Consider the following 22472-nt stretch of genomic DNA (forward strand, 5'->3'; position numbering starts at 1 on the left):
GGCAATGGTGTTATGTACAGTGTGTCAGCTGTTTCAACAAGGACACATTTTGTTTTGATCATGTCAGGCGAGACAGCATGAACAGTTTCAGTTTTTTGAACATCATATACAAAATGACTTTGTACATTTATTTGCAAATCTTTACATACAGGCCTGCCTGATTTACTAAGTACGTCAACTAAAACACAACATAGTTTGCGACATGGACAAAAAGCAGAGATTTCATGTGAACATATTTGTTTAAAAACAACCAATTCTATAATACAACAAAATGTACCATCTTTCATGTATGCAGCACTGTTGAATCTCTTCTTTAGTCTGTCATAGGTTTTACTGTGGTACGTAACTCCATCAACCAAAAAACGGTTGTAAGACCAAAAGCAGTTACTTAGTTTCCCACACAACTTTTCAATGGCAAGCCTATATGACATTTTTATACTGGTTTCCCTTAGCAAAAAGTAGTATACTTAAAGTTCATTTTGTAAAGTATTCTGAAGTGTACGTATAAGTATATCAAGTGTACTACAGGCCATGTACTTCAAGTGTACTAGAAAGCATACTAATTTAATACTTCTTCGGACTAAATTGGAACATTTTAAGTTTATAAAAGTATACTTCAAAGTTACTTTTAAGTTAGCAAAAGTACTCTTTAAGTACTCTCATCTATACTATATCTATACTGTAAATGTACTTGGTATATCCCTCTTGTATACTTACAGTATATAACTAGTACAATGGCAGTACATAAATAAGTGTACTTATGATATACTTCAAGTACACAATAAGGATATACCAAGTACATTGATAGTATATAAATGAATATACTTACAGTATATAACTAGTACAATGGCAGTACATAAGTGTACTTATGATATACTTCAAGCACACAATAGGGATATACCAAGTGCATTGATAGTATATAAATGAGTATACTTGAAAGTGTACTTTTGTAAACTTAAAACGGACTTGAAAGTATACTTTTATAAACTTAAAATGTTCCAATTTAGTCCGAAGAAGTATTAAATTAGTATGCTTTCTAGTACACTTGAAGTACATGGCCTGTAGTACACTTGATATACTTATACTTACACTTCAGAATACTTTACAAAATGAACTTTAAGTATACTACTTTTTGCTAAGGGTAGTTATCTTCAGCTAGGTAGAGTCTGTGCTGAAGAGTCATGTACTTTTCATGCTTTGAAACCAGATTGAAAAGGTTTGAAAACATTGCATTCTATTATAAATGACAAATTGGTAAAACTTTTTTTAAAGGCCTTTTGATAAAAATGAGAGTTTAGAAATGGGTCTATAATCTAGGTTGAGTTTTTTGAGAAGTGGCTGGACAACTGCTTGTTTGAAACATGTTGGGACCATGCAAATGACTGAGGTATTAAGACAAAATGCATGGACCTGTTACATCAAAAGTCTCTAAGGTGGGGATCATACTGACCATTGGTAGTACTGATAAGTGGCAGATCTTCTCCTGCTTGCTATGGTTCGGCAGCGGAACAGTTGACACTGCTAGTGGAGTAGTAGGAGCAGGGTGTCGGTTCAAGTTGAATTTGATTTAACTTTTTGAGCATTGCACAATGCTCATCAATGTCAGTTTAGTGTATCCTAGGAACGTTTCAGGGATTTTGACCAATCAAAGCAGTAAGTCAAGTCAGTTTATCTGTATAGCACTTCTAACAATGGACATTGTTGCAAAGCAGCTTTACAGAAAAATAAAGACTTTAAACAAATGAACTAATTTTATCCCTATTCAGGTAATATTCTTAGAGGAGCTGGATGTTTACATGGCATTCCTGTACTAATTGATGATGTTCTCCATGAGTTTTTCATGAAAGCAGTGTCTCATGGACCCAAATTCAACAAGATTCCCCCCCTTTTTATTTATTTATTTATTTATTTTTTAAAAAACTTTTCTCACCCTCCAGTCCCAAAGCTACTAAGAACAAAACTCTATTACTGGTATTGATTTTTCAAGTCTTTTTATTTATTTATTTATTTATTTATTGGGTGGTGGGGTGGGGTTGTATGAAATATTAGTGCTTCATATAATTTAGAAATGAGAAGTAACTGGCAGTGGAGGACATGATAATGCAAGAGCAAAAAGCTGGGTTTGGATGTATTGGAGAATGGCAGGGCAGTAATTTTTAACAATTATTCACCAAAGGTGAGGTGAATAATAATCAAGACGAAGTCAAGGTTATTATTGACCAATATTCACTGAGCCTGAGGCAGATAATTGTTTTCATATTAATACACAGGTGATGCTTTTAAAAGCATTGCGAACAGTGTTCTTGAAGTGTTCCCATCTTACACTGGCATTCACTTCAGTGGGGCCTGGAAGGGACTCCTTGAGGGCTCTTGCACCTTGCCGTAGTTTTGGATCTTGATGGTGTCGATGCGGGGTCTTCCTTGCATCTTTGTGTGGTACAATTTCTTTGGACGCAAGTTCACTTTGCTGCACACCAGAGAGTGGTCACTGTCACAGTCAGCACATTGGTTGGTACAGGTCACCCTGATGCTGGACAGGCTTGAGTGTCTTGTCAGGATCAGGTCTAGCTGGTGCCAGTGCTTTGATCATGGGTGTCTCCAGGATACTCTGTCTTGGAGCTTCGTGTTGAAGAAGGTGTTGCTTACACATAGATTATGAAAACAGCAGAGCTCCAAGAGGTGAAGTCCATTTTCATTCATCTTACCTGTGCTGAAATGACCCAAGCAAATGGGGCAAGAACTGTAATCAGCACCGACTCTAGTGTTAGTCACCAAGGATAAACAAGGGGTTCATATCAGAGACAGCTGCAATGGTGGCGCTAAGATCGTCGTAAAATTGGTCTTTGACCTCTGCAGTAGAAGTTAAAGTCGGTGCGTAGGCACAAATCAATGTGATTGGTCCCGAAGACGAGTGGAGCTGCAAGGAAAGGAGCCTCTTGTTTCCCAGCGATGGAGATGTAATGGATCCAAGGAGGGTGTTTCTGACTGCAAAGCCGACACCATGCTCTCTGACAGTGCCTGGTGGTTTTCCTTGCCAGAAAAAGGAGAAGTCTTTCTCCTTCAAGAGATCCGGATCCTAGCAGTCTGGTCTCTTGAGGGGCAACGACGTCCATATGTAGTCTGTTCAGTTCCATATCGATGACAGCAGTCTTGCATGCATCCTCAACAGTTTGTAGATTATGAGAAAAGCCAGGTGTCATTATCCTGACATTCCAAGTGCCCAACTTTAGGGTGGAAGCATTCTTGCTTGTGCTTGGTGCAGTTATCAATCCGCTTGTCGGTTTTCACCCTAAACCCCACGCACCCCGTGAGGTTAACGGACCGTGGTGGGGCAGCACCTTACTGGCTAGGGTTTGCCCAGCTTTAGGTGGGCAGTAGCTGCCCAATGAGGCACGAGGACCTCTCCCACCATCGGAAGCAGCCCCTGGCGTCAAGCTCTTCGCCAGTCGAGCAGAAGACTTCTTATAACCAGTAGACTGCTGCTTCCTGTGTTGTGCTGACGCTGAGACAGCAAAGCTGGAGTGGCCTCTCCAGTGTGTGAAAGCCTGGGTAGATGAGTATGGAGGATCAGCTGTTACCCATGCAGCAGATCTCCCCCCCCCCCACGTTGCTGGAAGGTTCCAAAGGAATGGCAGAAGCTGATACATCTGGTTCCAGCACAGTCACAGGAGCTACCAGTACATGACTGTGGATACAGCCAAAACTGCCTACGGGGCCCCACAACAGATTTGTCCTCAAGGTTGACTCCTCAGGCCTTTCCCACAAAAGGGTATCGCCGCAATGCAGCAGAGATTTGGAATCAGAGTTTTCCTTCTCCTAGGTGGATTGCCAGCCAAGGCTAACAAGCTCCACCCACCCGAGGGCCTTTTACAGGAGAGGGTTAATGCTGCCTTGTCCATAATTTGGCAAGAAAACCAATAAGACGACAGATTGGTTCGAGGCTAATTATGAGGTTATGTCGCTCGTAATTGAGGTAAAAAGGAGGGCCCTATCAGCCTATAAGGCTTGCCCCAGTGAAGGCAATCTTCAAGCTCTCCATAGAGCTCGTAGCACAGTCCAGCAGTGTGCCACGAGATGCGCTAATGACTTCTGGCTATGGATCTGTTCTCAGATACAGACGGCAGCTGACACAGGCAATATTAGGGGGATGTATGATGGCATCAAGCAAGCTCTTGGACCCGCACAGAGGAAAATCGCCCCCCTGAAGAACTTCACCGAGCTTTACTCTACAGAGAACGTGGTTGTCGAAGCAGCACTAAATGCCATCAAGTGTCTTCCCGTGCTCGATAGAGGAGCTCGATAGAGATCCAACCCTTGAAGAACTAAATGAGGCGTTGGATGTGTAGGTGTAATTAATGATTTTGTGTATTTAGGATTGGATAAGTGATCAATCTTTAATAATTACATGAAATCAGTCTCATTAAATTTGAAGGTTAATAATTAAAATGAATCAATCCTATTGAATTGTTTAATTTGACTCATTTGAATTGAATCATATCATAGAATCAGTCTCATTTGAATCGTTTGAAGTGAATCACTCAGGTGAATCATTTAGTGAATCATTTAGTGAATCGTTCAATGAATCATTTAGTGAATCATACCATTGATCCTGGATAAATTACCAAACAGCTAAATTATATATCATTATATCAGTATATCATTATTGATCACTTACCATATTACATAAATTGTCTACACCTTTCCTTGAATTCTTTGCGATTGGGCAACTTCAAAGTATCGAAACAGCAGATAGACACCACACACAATTCCAATAATAATGGAGTTTATTATAGCAAAGATAATAAAATTAATAAAAAAAAGAAAAGGAAAAAATTGAACAATTTAATAGCAGCAGAATTGAATCTTCTGTAAACAAAGTGGGGTGTGTGTGTGTGTGTGTGTGTGTGTGTGTGTGAAAGAGAGGGAGAGAGAGAGAGACACCTTGGGTCTCTCTTGAGAGGGTTGGCTCTTGTGGCTAACTCCACGTGTTTGTGGGGGAGGTAAAGTTTGGAATGTTGTTCGTGGAAGGAAGAGCCAGGGTGTGTGGAATGTATATCAGGCCTGCTGGGCATGTGTTTTCTAAGCAACAAAAGAATTCCACACTCATAACATTATCAAACCCCCTGAAATCTTAATAAGGTCAAAATGTGTGTTAAGGAGATTGAGGATATTAGTAAAAGAATAAGAGAGAGAGAGACATGCACAAACTTATGGATTAACCAATTTAAAATCAACAAACAAATGATAGAGAACCAAAATTCAGTGTATACACTTCATTTAACTTCATATAACTTCACATTAAGTGAATACTAATTCCTAAGACTTAAACTTCTGCCCAATGCCTGTTCTTACTGCGAAAAGTCTCGTCTTCTGTAGGAAGCAGAGTCTGTAGAAATGGCAGGCTGGAGACTGAAAGCGCTTCGGTGGGGGAGAGAGAGAGAGCGGTTGCTCTGAAGTTTTCTTTGCAGATCTTCGTAGCTCGTGAGAAGAAAGTTCTGATCAGACAGGGTTAGGACGGTCCAGCTGCTCCCAACACCAATAAACTGCCTTTTGGTTGCAGTCTAGTACGTACTGAAAGAATAACTGAAAAACCGGTTTATAACTCACTTGAGTTAAAGTGTGCGTGTTTCCGGAGTCCACCGTGATCAAGGGTGGACAGAAGGAGGGAAACGCTCTAAAACGTGTTTCTTGCAAGAAAGAGTCATGGTTTCAGATGGTCCGATGGTGAGCGTCCCTCTATGGTCTGTTCTCCGCTGAGTTCAGACACCAGAGACACAGAAAATGGAGTTTCCAAGTCTCTTATGTGAATTCCTGAGGAATGTGATGTACGTGATCCCGCCCAGGCGTGACGTAGTCAACGCAGAAGTTGGCTGGGAGTTGTAGTTCTTAGACACAAGATGGCGCATGATACCTACAGATGCACTCGCCTCAGGTAAAGCACCCAGAAAAGATGGCATCCCTGTGGAAGTTCTTAAATGCTGCAAAGATGCTGTTATCCCCAAGCTGCATGAAATCCTTTCCCTCTGTTGGAGACAAGGTGGGGTCCCTCAAGACATGAAGGATGCGGACATTGTCACACACTATAAGAACAAAGATGACCGGGGCGATTGCAACAACTTTCGCGGCATCTCTCTGCTCATCATCATTGGAAAGCTGTTTGCCAGAGTTGCTCTAAAGAGACTCCAAATACTTGCAGAGTGGGTGTAGAAAACTCAAGTCATGGGACAAGGTGTAGATTCACTGCCCTGCATCACAATTTTGAACCATGTGCTGGAAGTTGTTCATGAGGTTGTCTACCTCGGCTCTACTATCTCTGACACTGTCTCTCGATTCAGAGCTAAGCAAGCTCATCGGTAAGGCAGCTTACCACCATGTCAAGGCTAGCAATGAGAGTCTGGTTAAACAAGAAACTTATGGAGCACACCAAGGTCAAAATGTATAGTGCGTGCATCTTGAGCACCCTCCTGTATGGTAGTGAGTCCTGGACTCCACGTAGCCAGCAGGAACGAATATTGGATGCCTTCCATATGCGTTGCCTCAGACAGATACTAAACATCACTTGGCAGAACAAGATACCGAACAACGATGTTCCTAAAGAGAGCTAAAATCTGCTTCAGCATATTTGCGTTGCTGAAGCAGAGGCGCCTGCGCTGGCTGGGCCATGTTGTGAGGATGGACGAGGAGTGAATCCCCAAAGATCTGCTGTATGGAGAGCTCGTCCAGGGAAAACGACCTTTAGGCAGACCCCTCTTGCATTTTAAAGACACCTGTAAGAGAGACTTCAAGGCCATGAGGGTTGACATCGATTCATGGGAAACTCTGACCTCCGAGAGATCTACCTGGAAGCGCACTCCACAGCAAGGCATCTCTAAGTTTGAAGAGGGGTGGGTTTTGCTTCATGAGACAAAAAGGCAGAAAAGAAAGGCCAGGAGTCAAATGTTACATGTACATCTGCCAGCAGTGTGGAAAGGATTGCCATTCCCTCATTGGCCTTTGCAGCCACTCCAAATGCTGCAAGACTCCTACATTGTTATCAATGGATCTGATTTCAAGGTCATGGCTAGGTATTGATAGAAAAAAATATTTTTAAAAACACATGTTTTAAGTGTTTCTATGTATCAATCATTAATTGTACAAAATGATTTTCATACATTTATGTATTTGTCGTATCTTTCTTTGTCACATGAAGTGTTGTCTTGATCACATATGTGGCACATAATTTTAGCAAATGGATGACAGAAGATTAATTGAAAGATTTATGCCACAGAGCTGCTTTTAACTAATAATTATCACTTATTACTGACGATTGTACGTTTACTAAACAATACAATACAAAGCTCAATACTCCCAGCCTATAACATACTGAATATCAAGTTAAAATCAACCGCAATAAAAGGAAAATGATGAAAACTGGAATATCAAGGGGTCTACTGTATCGGAAGGCCCACTGCATTTCGCGAGATCGCAAGCTGTCAAGTTGCTAGAATTCAATCTTTCTAGCTATACTTTCACCCCCTACAGCTATCAGTATTACACATAATCATAGATTAATCACACAGCATTCTAATTCAAGTGAAAATGGTCTTTAAAAATACACACAAGTAGTGATTTAGTCAGAGAAACCAACCAAAACAAGTCTTCAAGTCGCCGGTCTTCTTCATTCTCATCTTCGTTTCTGTCGTCGTCAGAACTGTCCTCATTTTCTTCTGAAGATGAGCGCTCAGGTTCAAATCTGTAAGGCTGGATACCACCAGGACATTCAGCTGTCAAAATCTCTACTTGTGGGCCATTTTCTTCTTCTGTATCGGTAAAATCAAAGCTAATTTCCTCAGCATCGCTCCTATTTTCTGGTGTGTCCGCCATTGCAACTGCACCAAGTGGTTACTGGTATGACGTCACGCAGCTGTTCCATTGACCGAGAGGGGGCGCTGCGAACGCGGGAAATTTCAAGTGATGGGCATGACCAAATAAGGACCGATTACAACCGCGGGAAGCTTTTGAAAAATCGACGGTCAATTTATTTCGAATCTCGAAAGCATTCTGGTGCAGAATAATGTGACTTTTATCGCCACTGCGTGACGCCTTTAATTACATACAAAGTACAAACCACTTCAACACATTCTTATCAGAATGATCCAAAAGCCAACAAGAAATGTTTCTAAGAACTAGAGTTATAATGATCACTGTAGAGCTTGTTGTACACAACTTCTGTATGAAAAGCAGCAGAGTAAAATAAAAGGTCCTGACAGCCAGCTATTTCATGAGTATAATATCAAAGCAACAAAGGATTAATCCTGCTCAAAAGTCCATGCACACAAACATCGGTTTTGCTAATAAGAAAAGAGATTATTCAGTTACTTGTTTTATGATCTTGAAAATGCTCCCTGTCTTTCCTTTTGACCCTTTCCTATGTCTTAGGATGGCTCCAGAAGTGGCAGCTGTAGAGAGGAAAGGTGGCTATAACCAACTCTGTGACATCTGGGCAGTGGGAATAACAGCCATAGAACTAGCAGAACTTCAGCCACCAATGTTTGATCTACACCCAATGAGGTAAGGACATGTACACATGTGCACAAACATTATCACCCCAAAATTTATTCTACAGATTCAATTTATTATCCTGAAGGAGATGCTGTGCGAGGTGCAATCAAAAAAGTTCTGGGACTGTTGCTGTTCTTGTTGCAAATGAATGGAGCTCTCACACTCATGAGTCAGTGTGCCATGTGACGTCGTGCTGTCAACATCAGGACCTGTGTTGCACACTTGTTTTTTAGCAATGTGACATGCACATTTACGATTTTACTATGGACCAGAGAGCAAATATCAAATTCTGTGTCAAATTCGGGGAATCAGCAACTGAAACCCTGTAAATCAGGGGTTCTCAACCTTTTGCAACCTGGGCCCCACCAAAGCTGGTTCATTGCAGTTGGGGGCCCCTCTTCTCGCCCCGCCTCCATCCCCCCCCCCAAACACACTCACCCGCAGTGACGCCACCCGACCTACAGCACCTTATATCGACCGATAGATAGATAGATAGATAGATAGATAGATAGATAGATAGATAGATAGATAGATAGATAGATAGATAGATAGATAGCCCTGGGCTAGATTATCATTATTATTATTATTATTAGTAGTAGTAGTAGTAGTAGCAGTAGCAGCAGTAGTAGCATTATCCATTCCATAGAAATACATAGGCCTATTATCATTATTAGGCTATTGTTATAATTGGCAGTAGCACCACATTTCTAATCTGCTTTCGGGCATTATTATAATTATAATTATTATAATAATAATAATTATTATTATTATGGCCTATTATCATTACTAAGCTGTTGGCAGTAGTACAAGACTTATGTTCTTTCAGGCATTATTATTATTATTAGGCCTATTATTATTATTATCATTATTATTATTATTATTGTTTTTATTAGGTATTTTATTAGGCTTATCATTAGCTGGCTATTGATATCATTGGGAATTGGGACCAGGCGTGAATTTAGGTTTTACTTTTTACTGTGCCTTTGTGATCTGCATTTGCGTTAATGCGAGACCTGAGCCTGCTTTGCCTTACAAAGATCCTCGATTCTTGGCGAAATGTTTGACAAGCATAGTCTCAAGTCATCCTCAATTTGCGCACGATTGCGATATTTCGTTTTGAGCGCAGTCATTTTTGAAAATCCTGCCTCACACAAGTAGGTCGATGCGAATGGGATGAGCAGTTTCAAGGCTACGTCACACAGTTGTGGGTACTCCTGCATCAATGCTGCCCAGAATGTCGAAAGAGGGCATGAGGTGAAGACTGCCTTAAGTCTACTGTCACTCTTCAGCTCAATAAGCTGTTCCTGCATGTCAACTGGAAGTTCGTCAGCAGTACACACAAGTGGATCTCGAACCCACGCAAAAGAGCGATAATCCTCTGTGAAGTATGCCGCAAACTGTTTTCTCATTACTGACACGTGCTCTGACGCTGCTTGAAAGACAGATGAGAAATCGTGGGAAGTGCCTGCATTACTGATAAAGTCTGCAAGGCTTGGGAACATATCACAGTTCCCCCGACTGATGCGGCCACACCAGAGGTCAAGTTTTTACTTGAAGGCATCCACTTTCTCTGCGAGAAGCAAAATGTGAGTTTCTCGGCCTTGCAAAGACAGGTTCAAGCCATTCAAGCGGTCAAATATATCGACCAAATAGGAGAGACACGCCAGCCACAAAGGGTCATCCAGATTTTTCGCCAGGTCTGAATTGATTTGTGTCAAAAACCGCTTCACCTCATCTCGCAGCTCATACAAACGTTGTAACACCCGCCCCCTGGACAGCCAGCGAACCTCAGTGTGCAGAAGCAGCTGTTCGTGCTCTGACCCCATCTCCTGACAGAGGACCTCAAACAAGCGAGAGTTTAGCGGCCGTGACTTGATGAGGTTGATCATTTTTACTGATTGGTTCAGCACGGATTCCAACAGAGACGGCATTTTTTTTGCAGCGAGTGCTTCGCGATGAACCATGCAATGGGTCCATTTTACAAGTGGAGCTACCTGCATAACGCGAGCAGCTAGACCTTGCTCACGGCCCGTCATTGCTCGTGCGCCATCCGTGCACAAGCCAACCCATTCTCGCGAATAAATGAATCAAGGACATTGAAGATGGCCTCTCCAGTTGTGTGTGACTGAAGAGGGCGGAAAAAAAGGACATCCTCCTCAATTAATTTATCCCTGACATACCTGACATATGTAAGAAGCTGTGCCTGTCCAGCAATATCGGTAGACTCATCCAACTGCAAGGCATAGTATGGACTATCTTTAATAAACTGTATTAATTGCTCTCTGATATCATTGGACATATCAGCAATTCTCCGAGCAACTGTGTCATTTGAATGTGGCACGGTGCCTAATTTGGCTGCTGCACTATCCCCGAAGAATATTCTGCACATGTCCTGCGCAGCTGGCTAAACGAATTTCTCGGCATCAGTGTGCGGTTTGCCTACACACAAGATTTTATGATAGATTGATGATAGATTTTATAATAGTATTGATTTGTATGTAATAGTCCAATGTCCTGCATTTTGACATGGGTAAATGTGTTGCATCTGCTTAGCTACTATAGCCTGTTAGCCCCAGATTTTTTTTTTCCTCCATACATCAAGCCTACTCGCGACCCCCCTGGAGTACCTCCGCGCCCCACCAGGGGGACGCGCCCCCCCGGTTGAGAACCACTGCTGTAAATGATTCAGAAAGCCTATGGAAACAAAGCAGTGATCTGGATGAGGTGTTTTGAAAGGCATTCTAGCGTAAAGAGGGGACGAACATCAGACACGGTACTGTTTTTTAAGGACAATTTCTTGATTACACTACATTTATAGGCATTTAGCAGATGCTGTTATCCAGAATGATGGAAAACATACCCAGAGCAGTCTGGGGAGCAGTTGGGGGGTTTGGTATCTTGCTCAAGGGCACTTCAGCTATTCCTGCTGGTCCAGGGAATCAAACCAGCAACCTTTTGGTCACAAAGCTGCTTTTCTAGCCATTGATTGCCATTGTAATGCCAAAGTAAATTACCTTTTATAATCTCAGGATCGGGCGGCACGGTGGTGTAGTGGTTAGCGCTGTCGCCTCACAGCAAGAAGGTCCGGGTTCGAGCCCCGTGGCCGGCGAGGGCCTTTCTGTGTGGAGTTTGCATGTTCTCCCCGTGTTCGCGTGGGTTTCCTCCGGGTGCTCTGGTTTCCCCCACAGTCCAAAGACATGCAGGTTAGGTTAACTGGTGACTCTAAATTGACCGTAGGTGTGAATGTGAGTGTGAATGGTTGTCTGTGTCTATGTGTCAGCCCTGTGATGACCTGGCGACTTGTCCAGGGTGTACCCCGCCTTTCGCCCGTAGTCAGCTGGGATAGGCTCCAGCTTGCCTGCGACCCTGTAGAAGGATAAAGCGGCTAGAGATAATGAGATGAGAATCTCAGGATCTATGTCTGCAAACACCAGAGATATCTATTTAAGATGATGTGTAGTGACTGCCTGGCTATGTCGAGGTCCGATTCTTTGGAAACACTGTGATTTATACTATTTTATTATGCTATGTTGCATTGGATCATTTTAAACTTTGTTTAGGTTATAAGAAATACAATTGGTTACAATTTGCTGCAGGATTATAGTGAGGGGTGGCACGGTGGTGTAGTGGTTAGCGCTGTCGCCTCACAGCAAGAAGGTCCGGGTTCGAGCCCCGTGGCTGACGAGGGCCTTTCTGTGCGGAGTTTGCATGTTCTCCCCGTGTCCGCGTGGGTTTCCTCCGGGTGCTCCGGTTTCCCCCACAGTCCAAAGACATGCAGGTTAGGTTAACTGGTGACTCTAAATTGACCGTGTGAATGTGAGTGTGAATGGTTGTCTGTATCTGTGTCAGCCCTGTGATGACCTGGCGACTTGTCCAGGGTGTACCCCGCCTTTCGCCCGTAGTCAGCTGGGATAGGCTCCAGCTTGCCTGCGACCCTGTAGAACAGGATAAAGCAGCTAGAGATAATGAGATGAGACTATAGTGAGTCTTAACCAGTTTGGGGATAATATTTTTGTGGGTTATTTTCTGAATTATGTAGCAATCTTATGTTAAATCTTTTTATCTTCCTTTTAAAAATGTTCAAGAAATAAACATATTAAACAAACTTGCTAAGATTATTTGTTATAGTTAAGGCAGCAGTCTGAGAATAGGTTTAATGTAAATGTTTATTTGCACATGGCCATACATATAATATCTTTTAGGAGATTGGTCGCATTGATCAGTTGTCATGTTGTCTTATATAATTGAAAGTAATCTTAGCATGGTGTTCTAAAGGTCCATTTAGAACAATAGTATTTTCAGTTGGTGTTTACATGCACAAACCACCAGTACATCATTAGGTGGAGCATTTTATACATTGTTTACTCACTATGTGTAAAACAGAAGAAAAATACCTCTAAACATTAAATGGCTATGTTAATATGGAAGAGGATAGTCACTTGGCTAAAAGTGCTACAGAACTGAACTTGCAGCAATGGCTGCGTACATGCTCTGTTGACCCTGAGCCCTCACAGACTTAACTGATATTATTTTGTACATAACTGAATGCGAGAGGCTGCAAGAACTTGAAATTGTATAAATATTCATGTATGGGTGCTGTCTGAGATGGTTGCCTCTCCAGTAGCTCTGTAGTTTTTAGCTCTTTAAACCTCTTTTTTCCACCTTTTTTTTTTTACTTTTCTGCTCTTCTTATGAAGACATAGTGTGTTTTACTTACAGTGCAATGCAATAATGAGTACACCCTCTTTGAAAAGTAACATTTCACACAATATGACAAGGAACACAAAGATATATTTCCAAAATGTTCCCAGATTAAGTTAAACACAGGTTCTGTTGAGCTTTTGAACTCAAAACAAAGGCTAATAATATAACTTAAATGATTTTTATTTCAGTTTTAGTGAAATTTGTGTGGCACAGAAATGAGTACACCCCACTGAAGGGCTCTGAGTAAAGCAACTTTTTAGGCTACCAATGTGGACCTGAACAAACAATTAACCACAGGTGAGTCTAATTAGTCATTACACAGGTGTTAATTAGGCAGTTGGCTACAAAAGGCTGTTACCTAAAGCAAACCACCCTTTCCCATTTCCTGCTGTCAGCAATGGCACCTCATGGCCAGGAAATGTCTCTGGATCTGAGAAAGCGGATTATTGCTTTACACAAGAGAGGTGAGGGCTACAAGAAGATCAGTAAAGCCTTACTTATCAGTAAGAACACGGTTGCAAAAGTGATCCAAAAATTCAAGACAGATGGAACTGCAGCCAAAGTACAGAGACATACAGGCCGACCAAGAAAATTAACACCCAGGCAGGAGCGGCTTGTAATGAGAAAAGTTGAGGAAAATCGGCATGCAAGTGCACAACAGGTATCTAAGGAAGTAGAGACTGAAATTGGAGTGAATGTGTCACGTGACACAATATGCCGTACAGTACAGCGGAATGGCATGCATGGGTGTCGTCCCTGAAGGAAGCCTCTCCTAAAGCCCAGTCACAAAAAAGCCCGTCTGGAGTTCGCCAGGGCACATGCTGGAAAGGATGAAGGCTACTGGGACTCTATACTCTGGAGTGATGGGACCAAAATCAATCTTTTTGGAACTGATGGCTTCAAAACAGTCTGGCGTCGCAAGGGTGAGGAGTACAAGGAAAAATGCATGGTGCCCACAGTGAAACATGGAGGGGGTAGTGTTCTTATGTGGGGTTGCATGAGTGCTGCGGGTGTTGGAGAACTGCATTTCATTGATGGCATCATGAATTCTCAAATGTACTGCTCTATACTGAAAGCTAAGATGCTTCCATCACTTTGGGCCGTTGGTCGTCGTGCCATTTTTCAACATGACAATGACCCAAAACACACATCCAAGGCCACTGCTGACTTTCTGAAGAGGAACAGGGTGAGAGTGATTCCATGGCCAAGTATGTCACCTGATCTGAACCCTATAGAGCATCTTTGGGGAATACTGAAGAGGCAGGTTGAGCATCACTCTCCATCCAACATCCAGGCTCTGAAAGATGTCATCCTTGAAGAATGGAAAAAGATTGATGTAGCCAAATGTTGTCAACTTGTGCACTCCATGCCAAGGAGACTTGGGGCTGTCATTGCAAATAATGGAGGCCATACAAAGTACTAAATGTACTGGATGTAATTGAGTTTGTTGTGGGGTGTACTCACTTTTGCTCCACCCCACTTTCACGGAAACAGAAAAATATGTAATTTAAGGCATCTTTTCACCTTTCTGCTGGAGTTATAATGTAAGAACATAGTGCAATAAACATCATCAAGGAACTGTTTGGGACATATTGTTTGTGTTCATTTTAATACTGTGAAAAATGTCGTTTTTCAGGGGGGGTGTACTCATTATTGCATTGCACTGTATATAACATGGATATTTTTAACTTTAACATGCAACCAGGAGCCAGTTTTCTCACTTATTCAAGAGAGGAGCTGCTGGCCCTGAAAACAATGGGACTAGCCGGGATACAACGCCCCATCCCGGCCGAGTTGAGGAGGAAACCCAGGGGCTGCAAAGCTGGAGCTAAGCTAAAGGCAAGGCTAGCGGACAACCGGCGGTGCTACAAACCATCCATTCCCTCCGTTATCATGGGGAATGTGAACTCGCTGCCGAATAAAGTCGACGAGCTTTCCGCTCTGAACAACCAGCGGATTTACCGGGAAAGCAGCTTATTTATCTTTACGGAGACATGGCTAACACACTTTGTACCGGATGCTAACGTGGACCTGTGGGGATTCACTGCTGTGAGAGCCGACAGAGACACTAACACGTGGGAAAAGCAAAGGTGGGGGACTCATGTTAACAATCGCTGGTGTAACCTGGGACATATCTCCGTAAAGACAGTTTTATGTTGCCCGGACTTGGAGCTGCTAGCAGTTAGCCTGCGGCCATATTATCTGCTGAGGGAGTTTAGTCATGTGATCACCATCTGTGTTTACATCCCTCCGAGGGCAGCCACAGCCGCTGCATGTGAGAGGATTCACTCTGTCACAGCAAGGCTGCAGACACAGCACCCTGAGGCATTTATCATCATTTCTGGGGACTTTAATCACACTACTTTGGACTCTACTTTGGCTGCTTTTTACCAGGCTGTGGATTGTCCAACAAGGAACAACAGGACAATTGACTTGCTGTAAGCTAATGTGAGGGATGCATACAGAGCCACACCCCTCCCCCCACTAGGGAAGTCTGACCACAACCTGGTTCTTCTACAGCCGAAGTACACCCCCCTGGTTCAAAGGCAGCCTGCAACAACTAGCTCCATCAGGGGGTGATCCCCTGAAATGGAAGATGCCCTCAGGGACTGTTATGACATCACGGACTGGGATGTGCTACTTAGCCCACACTGTGAGGACATAGAGGGGCTGACACACTGTCTGATGGATTACCTTAACTTCTGTGCAGACGTGGTCTCCCCCGCTAAGACTGTACGGTGTTACCCTAATAACAAGCCATGGGTAACACAGGAAGTCAAAGCTGTCCTCAACAGGAAGAAGGCCGCCTTCAGGAGCAGGGATAGGGAGGCGATGAAAGCAGCACAGCAGGAGGTAAAATGCTGCGTGAGGACAGCTACAGGAGGACAGCTACAGGAGGAAGGTGGAGCAGAAGCTGAAGGAGAACAGCATGAGGGAGATCTGGGAAGGTGTGAAAACCATCACAGGCCACAATACAAAGACCAGAGTCGTTGAGGGGACAGTGGAGAGGGCGAATGAGTTGAACGACTTTTTTTCAATCGGTTCAATCAGCCCACGTCCCCCCCACCCTCTCCCTCACTGCAGCCATCTCTCCTTCTTCCCTCAACACACCTCCCCCCAGTCATCACAGCAGCTCCCTCCATCCCCCACCTCAACACAGATCCTCCATGCATTACTGCAGACCAGGTCAGAGGTCAACTGAGGAAACTTCATCCCAGGAAAGCAGCAGGCCCGGACAAGGTGTGTCCCTGACTACTGAAGACCTGTGCTGCTGAACTGGATGAACCACTCCAACGCATCTTCAACCTTAGTCTGCAGCTGGGGAGAGTGCCCACCCTCTGGAAGACATCATGTATCATTCCAGTTCCCAAAAAGAATCGGCCCAGTGAGCTGAACAACTTCCGACCGGTGGCACTCACTTCACATCTGATGAAGACGTTGGAGCGGCTCTTCCTCAGCCTCCTCAGACCCCAGGTACAACATGCCCAGGACTGTCTGCAGTTTGCATACTGGGCAGGTGTCGGTGTGGAAGACGCCATCCTCTACCTGCTACACCGAGCCCACTCGCATCTGGATAAGGGAAATGGCACAGTGAGGATCCTCTTCTTGGACTTCTCGAGTGCCTTCAACACCATCCAGCCCCTATTGTTTCAGGACAAACTGAACAGGATGCGAGTGGACCCCTGCCTGGTCACCTGGATCTCCAGCTACCTCGCTGACAGGCCACAGTACGTCAGGCTGAAGGACATCACGTCTGACACTGTGATTAGCAGCACCAGAGCACCCCAGGGCATGGTGCTGGCCCCTCTTCTCTTCACCCTGTACACCGCGGACTTCTACTACAACTCGGTGCTGTGTCACATTCAGAAGTTTGTCGATGACACAGCCATCGTTGGGTGTATCAGTGACTACAGAGAGGAGGAGTATAGGAGCCTGGTGAGGGACTTTGCTGTGTGGTGCAACAGGGACCATCTGCAGCTCAACACCTCAAAGACCAAGGAGCTGGTTATTGACTTTGGGAGGTCCAGACCAAGGTCACGACCAGTTCTGATCAAGGGAGTTGAGGTGGAGGCTGTGGATTCCTACAAGTACATTGGGCTATGGCTGGACAGCGAGCTGGACTGGACTTGCAACACCAAACACTTATACAGGAAGGGACAGAGCAGGCTATGGACCCTTTTCACGTGATGTCACGACAAACGCGGCCGCCATTTTGGACATGTACTACCAGTAGTTTACCACAGCCAGCATTGAGGAACAGCAGCAAAGAAAGTGTTTATTTTCAGCAAGACTTCCATCATGCCACTATATTGTTGTGCACCTGGATGTAGTAACCATCAACAAACAAGGCAAGGGTTATCATTTTATCGGATCCCGATGGAGAAGATGGATAGCGGCCACTAACAGATTGGCAGCCCTCGGCATACCAGCGCTTGTGTAGTGACCACTTTGTTGGAGGTAAGACGAATAAAATTAGCCAGAAAAGGCATTACATTGCTGTTAACATTCTGTGGCGGCGAGTGTGTAACCAAATAGGCTAAAATAACCCATTGTAACCTCTTTGTTCTTCTGTAGTAGCTATTAGCTAACGACATTAGCTAGCGTTGTGTTCCTTTGCTGTTGGTAGACTGTAGGACAGATCAGAGGCAGTGTCCTACAAACAGCGCTTAATTTGAGGGGGAGCAAGCCGGAGCGCGCTCCGGAACCTCGGGCGTTGGCTCCGGCAGCTATTTACACTGGATCCAGTGATCCGACACCTCTCTTGACTATGTAAAAAAAAAAAAAAACGATTGTCTTTAGGCTTGCCATCCTTCCACTTGCGAGTGGTAAGTGATGTGCGCTGGGATCACACACACAGCGGCTCAGTCCCGAATCGTGGCTCGTGCACTTCGCTGTGTGAGCTGCGCAGGGCCGGAGTGCGCACCCTCCAGAGGGCACTCGCTGTTCAGGGCGGAGTGATTTGGAGCGCAGGATGCCTGCGGAGCCGAGCGTATCCGTGTATTGGTGTTGCTGTGTGCAGACGAATCGTGTATTGGTGTTGCTGTGTACACACTAATCGCTTTTAAAAACGTTAATCTGATGATCCGCTGATACGGTCTAATGTAAACATGGGCTAAGTGTTCAAAACAAGAGGAACATGTATTTGTCTCTTAAATCCAGGCCGTTCCCTGTAATCTCTAACAACGGTTGGAGAAAGTAATGGCAAATAGCGAGTGCACAAACCATAGAAGGGAAACTGTACACAGCGCCAGGGCAGTGTGATGGTATGTCTACTTTTAGATTGTGTTAGCTTATCAATGAACACACTCGTCACTCGACGAGTTTCACGTCTTTATGACGGATACTTAAATGTGTGTTAGGTATTATTGTTGCAGTCTAAGCAGTCATTGTAGCAGCTAGATGAGCGAGAACCGAAAGGGTCTGTGCCATAAACCGTTATTTCTGTACGGCGTTGCTAATGTGTCATTACTGTTATTTCTCCCTCTGCTCGCCCTGTAAATGCCCTACGTCGCTGGATAGCGAAGGTGTTTTCTACATCTCGCTCCTTTTTCTTGTATGTTCTCCGTTTGTCGCCTTCCTCGCATTCAAACCAATTCGAGCCGAAGTCTGCTACATGTCCAAAATGGTGGTTGCGTTTACGAAGGTCACGTGACTGAAAAGGGTCTATACTTCCTTAGGAGGCTGTGGTCCTTTAACATCTGCAGGAAATGTCTGTGGTTGCCAGTGTCCTGTTTTACACCGTGGTGTGCTGGGGGGGCAGCACATCCAAGAAGGACACATCCAGGCTGGACAAACTGATCAGGCGGGCTGGCTCTGTAGTCGGCATGAAGCTGGACTCTCTGGTGATGGTGGCAGAGAAGAGGTCTATGGACAAACTATTGAAGATCATGGATGATGCCAGTCACCCTCTGCACACCGTCATCAGCAACCAGAGGAGCCTGTTCAGTGACGGAATGCCCCTTCCCAAGTGCAGGACGAACAGACTCAAAAACTCCTTTGTCCCTCACGCCATCAGACTGTACAACTCCTCTCTGGGGGTAACAGGAGGACAGAGGACAGGAAGGAGCAGTAGTCTAGCCTAACAATAAGCAATACCGTACAATGTGCAATATAAAGTGCAATATCTCTCCTACCGCTGCCCCCTCCTCTCTTCCCCATATCTTATTCTTTTTATATATTTGTATTTGTAAATATTTAATTTATTTTAATTTATCCAGAAGTTTAATCTATTTCTTTTCTCTGTTTATCTGTAATGATGCTGCTGGAATCTTAATTTCCCTGAGGGAACCTTCCCAAAGGGATCAATAAAGTTTTATCTAATCTAATCTAATCTAAATAGGAATGGGACAGCAAATTGTGACCCATCACATTACCTTGATGATACCAAAACATATTGTGTACTATTGTGGGTTTGAGACTTTTATATGTGTTACGTTTTGCACTTTTTTCATGGTCAAGGCACTTGGGGGAATGACTCCCTGATTTGAACATGTTCCAGGCTCTTGCCTTACAGAGTAGATGAGAGGTAATTGTCAAACAATCTACTTTTTTTTTTTTTGTCAAAACAGCATAATTAAGCAAAAAAAATTAAAGAAATGGTTGATGAATAAACTAGATGTGCTATATACCATATGCTTGCATTCCTCTGATTTAATGTGTTTTTATGCATTTGTTTCTTGTTTTTTATGCTTCTGGGCTTCCCCTGGTAACTGTGTTTTTCACATCACAGCTCTATGAACTGTGGGTAATTCACTCAGGGAAATGCTGCATTCCAATAGTCTTTTTTGCTTTGGAGTGTTCCGATCTGATACCCCAGTCACACTTGCATTGAAAACCACATATTTTGCACTATTATGCTGCAACGGTGCTGTGTGGGAATGGGAGCAAAATGGAAAAGCAGAAATGTTACTCTATCCCCTGGCAACCTAGTAACATTTCCAGTAATCTTTTGCCATGGCTCCAGTGGGAATTGGAAGCATCAGTTTTGCAGGTTGTGACCTCTTGTGATGTTGCTGACAGTGATGTAAACGATGTAATGATATTGTAACAGAGCTACTTGTACTGCCTCAGTGTAAAGCAACCAGCAGCAAACTCAAAACAACAGGCAAACATTGACAGATATAAGCAAAATGTTATAAATAGCCTTTGCTTGATCAAAACATCTCATCTCATCTCTCATCTCATTATCTCTAGCCGCTTTATCCTTCTACAGGGTCGCAGACAAGCTGGAGCCTATCCCAGCTGACTACGGGCGAAAGGCGGGGTACACCCTGGACAAGTCGCCAGGTCATCACAGGGCTGACACATAGACACAGACAACCATTCACACTCACATTCACACCTACGGTCAATTTAGAGTCACCAGTTAACCTAACCTGCATGTCTTTGGACTGTGGGGGAAACCGGAGCACCCGGAGGAAACCCACGCGGACACGGGGAGAACATGCAAACTCCACACAGAAAGGCCCTCGCCGGCCCCGGGGCTCGAACCCAGGACCTTCTTGCTGTGAGGTGACAGCGCTAACCACTACACCACCGTGCCGCCCTTGATCAAAACAAATGTTCAGAAACAGTAAGAGAACTCTTTGAACAGAGACATGATGCAGCTCGACCTGTGCCATGGCACAGGTTGAGCTGCATCACGTCTCTGTTGAAAACTAGCAAACAAGCAAATGGGTGCATTCAACTTCATCCAACACTACATAGACCTAACATAATGCATGCTGGACTTAAAACAATGTATGCTGGTTAGAAATGTTGTCTGGCTTTTTCAGTGGTGCAGAACGTCAGAGACGTGCTGTTTTAGGAATCCTGACTAAAAATCTATAGCAAGTCCATAACGCCAAAGATGGTGGCTATATGCACATATCCTACCCCTCTCCCCAAAAAGCCAATCACCTGCCAAACCAGGAAATATTTTAAGCCAATCATGTTGCTTCACTGGTGCTAATGTGCAGTTGTGCATGTTTAGTAGAAGTATAGCAACCTCATAGCAACCTTGTGCAAACTTTTAATCCTTTTTTTTTTTTAAATAACAGATTTGACTGGTGATTCTATACATGCAGATTTTATGTCCCAAGGGTCATTGAAAGTGCAGTTATGGCTTTTTATTCTCATAAGTGCTATATCTTGTTTGCCTGTAATAACTGCCCAGGGGTGATACCAAGTGGCAAGACTTGCCTATAAGGACTTTGGGAACATCACCATGTCACATGATATTAAAACCTCATGGGAGCAAGGTGGTTGTAGTTTTCTGAGTCAGATGCTGCAGTTATTCTCCATATGCTGCATGAACTAGAAGACACATTTGTGACATCAAAGCATTACCTTCATTAGCTGGAATCTCTGATGGCAAACATGGCATGCTTCCTGATGCTAGAAGATGTGAATAGTTTTCCTTTTTAGAAATACCTCAATCTGATATGTGATTTCTGCAACGGTGTCACTGTAAACCTTTTATTACTCTATGCTATAGCGGAGAATTGATGATAATGTACAGAAAACACTCAACACAGTTTATGTAAATGCACCCTCACAATGATTTATTAAATGAACACTATAATATGGAGTCATAGGAATGCCATAAAAAGAATAAATAATAATTTTAAAAAATGATAAACATTGAAAACAAATGAGAACATGAATGAAAATGAACACAAAAATAAAAGGAAAAGAAATGCAGGAACAAAAACATATATGCAAGCAATGATATAGGGCCTAGGGCAAATGCTGGAGTAAAGTTCCATGTGTTTTCAGCCACTGTAAGCCCCTCAAAAAAATGCGGGAACATTTTCCAAGTCCCACATTACATTTAACACTGGGCACCATAACATTCTTGTTTGAGGTATCCACTATTCCTTCGCAGTTTATCACAATTAATTACAATGTATATTGCAATTTGTTGGTACAGGGGCACTCCACACACCTATTAAATTTGACACGGATATGTGAAACTGTATATCGGGCAGGAGTCTCAATGACATATGGGGGTGCTATGGAGTCCCACAGACACACCTGGGGACAAAGCCTCTATCGCTGAGTAGCAGTGTACATGACTGACGTGTGCATGAAATTTCCTGATTTTTCAAATATTTCTAAGGTGTCAAATCTGTATTTTTGAATTAGGGGATGCTATATAGTTAATGAAGCCCACCTTGACTGATTTACCATATCAACTCAAATTATATCTTGGCACAAATGCATATGCAAATTTCCATGAGTTTTCA

The 22472-nt window shown here is 43.5% G+C and overlaps 1 protein-coding gene across 3 annotated transcripts in view; it reads left to right on the forward strand.

The window, feature by feature from the left end:
* map4k6 (mitogen-activated protein kinase kinase kinase kinase 6) overlaps positions 1-22472 on the forward strand; it is a 292471-nt gene that overhangs the window by 78880 nt on the left and 191119 nt on the right. For all 3 annotated transcript variants that reach the window (XR_009655726.1, XM_060935787.1, XM_060935788.1), the window contains exon 9: positions 8419-8550. Coding sequence is in view for 2 of the 3 variants with exons in the window: in XM_060935787.1 (XP_060791770.1) it covers positions 8419-8550 (132 nt within the window). In the remaining variant the exon portion in view is untranslated. The remainder of the gene's footprint in view (positions 1-8418; positions 8551-22472) is intronic.

This window comes from Neoarius graeffei, chromosome 12 (assembly GCF_027579695.1).
Source record: "Neoarius graeffei isolate fNeoGra1 chromosome 12, fNeoGra1.pri, whole genome shotgun sequence".
Lineage (NCBI taxonomy): Eukaryota > Metazoa > Chordata > Actinopteri > Siluriformes > Ariidae > Neoarius > Neoarius graeffei.